Here is a 4,791-nt window from a genome sequence, read left to right on the forward strand (position 1 = left end):
GTGTGGAACTCTCAACTCACTGAGAGCCTGAGCACAGGCTAACCCCAGGAGTTGCGTCTCCATGGATTTAGAGTTCTGGTCTCAATGTGGTGTTTGCAGAGGCTGGGGGAGGGAGGACAGCAGAGACCAACGGTGTCAACAGAGGATGGCCTTAAAGCACCTTTAGATCCTGGACCCTTTCCCACAATTCAAGCCAGTAATCCTCCAACTCTGAGAAGATGAGGTGGTTCAACTCTGTTGATTCTCTAGTTCTGTGTTGGAGACTAGTACCACAGGCGAGTCTGTGCAAATACCCAGCCTGAAAGGTATTAAAACCACTGATACCTCCTAGAAGTAAAGGGAATCTCCTGAAAGTCACTGTGCTTTTGTTGGCTCAGGATGAGGCAGGGGGAGGCAGCCCTGAGCAATCTGTCAAGAGCTGTTCAGGAAGTAAATAGAAAAGAGTTGATTTGAGATCTCAGGACAACCTCCAAACTACTAACAGGCCGACCCCACTAATCACAGTTCAGTGAACTTTGTTTCATCAGTGCCAGACAGGAAGCTGCCGTTTAAATAAAACATAGGACAGTTGTGGGTCTTGACTTGGGAAGACGTACTGAATAAAACATCTATTAAAAAAACTTTATTAAACATAGAGCGCTATGCCCAAATAACTTCCCAGGGTTAGGAAAGCCTCCTGGAGCCTCACTGACAGCATGTAGATATCGTGACATTGATTCCAAGGTTCCCATTATCTGCAAAGAGATGTGCTATGGCTGTGTCAAAAACAAGGCAGTCACTGTTCATGATGGCTGCAGCTACCCCATCGTGAATGGACCGGGGTGTGGCCTCCCAGGTCAGTCTCCTCCGGTTCCCGTTCAACTCCAGTCTGTAGGCAAAGTTCTCAGCTTGCTTTCGGGTGCCGATAAGGAGGACGATGGCAAAGAACTGCTGGTGACCTTCGTACTTCTCTTGCTTCTCAAGTACCAGCATAAAGTGGTGGCCAAAACAGGACTGCATCATCACCCAGTCCACAGCCCCTGGCAGGTTAATGTCTGTAGCCAGGAAGACTATGTCCTCTCCCTGAAGGGTAGTGATACTCTTGTGAGCGTGCATGAGATGGGACATCACAGCTTCCAGGGATCCCTGCCACTTGCAGGAGGCACCAGGACAAGGGCAGGAATAAGGACGGTATTCACAGATGTCTTCATGCTCTGGTTTCTCTGTATGGTGTAGAGTCAGGGAACAGCCCGTGGTAGCATACTGCAGAGACAGAAAGTAACAAACTGTATCATGGGGTCTTCCCAAAATCTCCTCGGTGCCAGCATCTATGCATACCTACCCACACGGGTTTCCTGGGCTCAAATTCTCTATCTAAACTACTTTTGTTCATGGAGAGTCAAGCATTCCAGACAAGTCGTCGTTTCTATTCATTGTCAATAACGTCATGTGTAAAGTCAGCGCACTGCTTTCTAGACCGCCATCCCAACAACGGTAAACGACGAGGGTCATTGTTCTTTTACATACACCAGACAAGCAAGACGACTGAGATAACACGGCCCTTTTTCTCATTTTTGATAAGCTCTGATTCCTTTTAAGAATTTTGGGAGTGGGGTGGGCAAGGGAACACTAGACCATCTCTAGGCTTTTCCTGCAAACAGATGACGTTGAAGACAGCACAGTTTCACTCTACTCCCTCCTGACTAAGACTAACGTCAGGTCATCTGGTCAGTGGGCAAGGCTCCCTTGTAGCTCCCTGATTTGACTGCCAGCACAGCTAAGCCTGGGTGGGAGGCTGGGATCCCCTTTTATTGTCTTGCTGTCACCTCTGTCCTTACTGCCCCAAAAGTGCTGTGCCTACAGGTCTTTGGTTTTAAAGAATCACATTCAGGGCTGGCACCTTAGCAGAGGTTAAGGTCCTTAAAGCCCATTAAGTTTTCCCAAAATTGCTTCCTCATGGTCAAGCACACACTTCTTGCTGAGGAGGCTTGTGGGGCCCTCACTCCAGGCTGGGAAAGCAGGAGCTGAGTGAACATTTAGACACTGCCTTACTAGGACAGGAACAAAATTGTTCTTTTCTTTCCCATTCTCAGGAAATTCTCAGTAGATATATCATGTCTATCATGGCAGAAGGACACACTAAAAGGAACTAAGTATTTCCACTCTCAACCTTCACAAGAATGATGATAGTTAATTCTAGTTACCAAAGGGAGGATCGATCCACAAGCAGATACCTACGCAGTGCTCTGCATTGTGGTCACAGAAGAAAATTAAGAACTGGCAACTGCTCTTTAGGTAAAAGGAGGAGTTGGCCTCCTCTGTCTGGAGCATAGGGTGACAGACTGTCTAGCTTCCTGCACTTACTCTCTAGCCCTTCATTCAAGCCTGCAGGCACCAAAGAAGGGACAGCAGCAGGCCACCTTTCTAGGACCCTAAGATAAAAAAGCAACCACCAAGCTCACAGCTGTTTTTGCTTCCCTTCACTCTGATTCATAATCGCCTTATAAACTTAAGACAGGTCAAGTTTCAGTCCTTACAGAATGTCTTTCTAGCCACCAGAGGGGCCTGAGTATCTTCTCCACACAGGACACCTCTCTGAGAGGCCAGAGAAGCCAAGACAACAACAGCTGCTCCCCACAGGGAGTTCAAAGACACTGCAGGAAATACAGAGCATGGTGGGGCGTGTGAGGATGAAGTGGAGGGTAGGGATGGTGGTGTGGCAAAGGGTGGGTACGAGGGCACGTGTCTGTATGCCATTGCTCTGGAGGTGAAGACAGAGGGTTGCATGCTTCAGGCTCTTCCTGAATTATATAGAACTCCTTTTCAAACAAATAAAACCAAGCAAGAAAAAAAAAAAAGCAAAGCTTATGTCTCCATTACCTTGGCTGAAGTATTTCTATGTTACCTGACAGAATTGTTTGCTTGTATTTCAGAACTGTAGACTAATTTTTAAAATTCAGGTAAAAAAAAAAAGAAGTCTTGGTGAGAAGGAGAAATATTTCTATTTACATTCTGTGCTCTCAACTCTCCAAAGCCTCAAAAAGAAGTCCCTCTGGACTGTTTTAAAGCTGGGGTGTGGGCAGGACATAGAGCCTCCTGTGGATGGTGGGGGAGGCATTTCAGTCCAGAGTTTTTAAAGCACACATAAACACAACAAAAATAGCAAGAACGTCTCAGAGCCTGGCTCAGTGTTTGGATCTGAAGATGGCTTAGAATGGGCTGTTGACCTTAGCTGTCAGGATGAAGCCCAAGAATGAGGCAGAGTCTGGCACAGTGCATCTAGGATAGCACCCTCTGGGCTTCTCCCCACAGCCCCAGATCACTCCACCTCCCAGAGCCAACACCCATAGCAAGTGTTTATCTCACCAGCATCGCTTGGTAACTTGCCCTGCTTGGGCAGGAATGTTTATATGCTGCTACTTGGCTTTTACACACTTCTTCAGGGTAAGCCCCTCAAGTCACACAGGTAAGACAGACATTTTCTTGCACTCATGTGGACAATGGCATTCTAGAAAGATCTTGCTACAGGCTCTAATAACTTAAACATGTTTTTAAAGCTTTGGATGTTTTATAGATTCTTTTAAACCAGCTGAATTTCAACACCAATCTATTGTGGTAATTCAGGACCACCAAGGCCATTTCTATGGTAACTAGATTAAAGATGATCTCCAAAAGGAAAACATTCCCACTTTGTTTGTTTGTTTTTGTGGTGCCTGTGTAAGTCAACTCACCCATTTGTCTGGCTTATCCATGTTATATATGCTATCCAATTGACACAGTCATGGCTCAATGGTCTAGGGCCATTTGAAGCAAATGATTCTCTTCCTGACATCTGGACCGAGAGGGCTTTCCATTTACAGATCTGGTTCTCTGCTGTACCCAAATGCTGCTGAGAGGAGCCCCTGGGCTCCTTGGCAGAGAGGCGTGTGTGTCCTGGGACACACCCACAGCTATAAATGAGATTTCTCCTTTGGGAAAGATGTGCTCATTTTCCCCAAAGAGTGGAGGTTATTTCTAAGCCAACCTCCCTAAAGAAGAAGTAAGAAAAAAGAAGAAAGGAATAGAGAGAAAAAAAGGAGACATGGGAGGACCAGCTCAAGGCTAACCAACGTGGGGAGGAGGAGGAGAAAGAAATGTCATGCCTAGGATATCTTTATAGCAGCCTGTCAGGTGCTGCCACTCAATGGTTCTATGCAAACACGTTCTGCCTCTGGAAAGGCTGTGTGTAACCTGTAGCTTTGTGTTTAAGTCTTTGCAGAAAGCAGTAAATAGTTTCCATTCTTTCCCAGGCAGGACATTTAAGGGCTGTATTTAAGGAAGAATTTAGGCAGGGTTGCCCTCTTTGGGTCACAGAAACCCTTTCATATACAAATACAAAACTTTCGTACACAAATGTGTATAATGAGACATCATGGCATCCTGACCAGTAGATATTTGTTTACCTAGTAAACAGTGACACTGTTGTTTATAAAATGAGGCTATAAGCTAAATACTCTCTGCAGACTGCTAATGTATGCTATGGAAGGTTTAGACTGAGTCATTTAATCTGTTTCATTAAACTTGATTCTGTGTAATTCCAGAATGACACACTGAACACCAACAGTCGGTCACCCACTACAACAGAGGTGCCAGGAGCTCTATGGCAGAAGCTGGTTCCTCTGGGGCATAACAAGGTAAACACCCTGCCTCCTTCTGCTTACCTCCAAGGAAATAGCTCAAACTCATTAGCAGGATAGCTGCCTGTGTCTCAAATGAGAATCTTTCCAAATAAAATAAAATAAAATAAAATAAAATAAAATAAAATAAAATAAA

General features: G+C 45.4%; 1 protein-coding gene across 1 annotated transcript in view; it reads right to left on the reverse strand.

The window, feature by feature from the left end:
• Positions 1–596: 596 nt before the first annotated feature.
• Positions 597–4,791, reverse strand: part of Siah2 (siah E3 ubiquitin protein ligase 2) — a 16,521-nt gene continuing 12,326 nt past the window's right edge. Inside the window, exon 2 of the mRNA XM_028763643.1 lies at positions 597–1,242. Within this exon, the coding sequence (XP_028619476.1) occupies positions 685–1,242 (558 nt within the window). The 3' untranslated portion in view covers positions 597–684. The remainder of the gene's footprint in view (positions 1,243–4,791) is intronic.

Source organism: Grammomys surdaster, unplaced genomic scaffold (assembly GCF_004785775.1).
Source record: "Grammomys surdaster isolate TR1022 unplaced genomic scaffold, NIH_TR_1.0 139, whole genome shotgun sequence".
Classification (NCBI taxonomy): Eukaryota; Metazoa; Chordata; class Mammalia; order Rodentia; family Muridae; genus Grammomys; species Grammomys surdaster.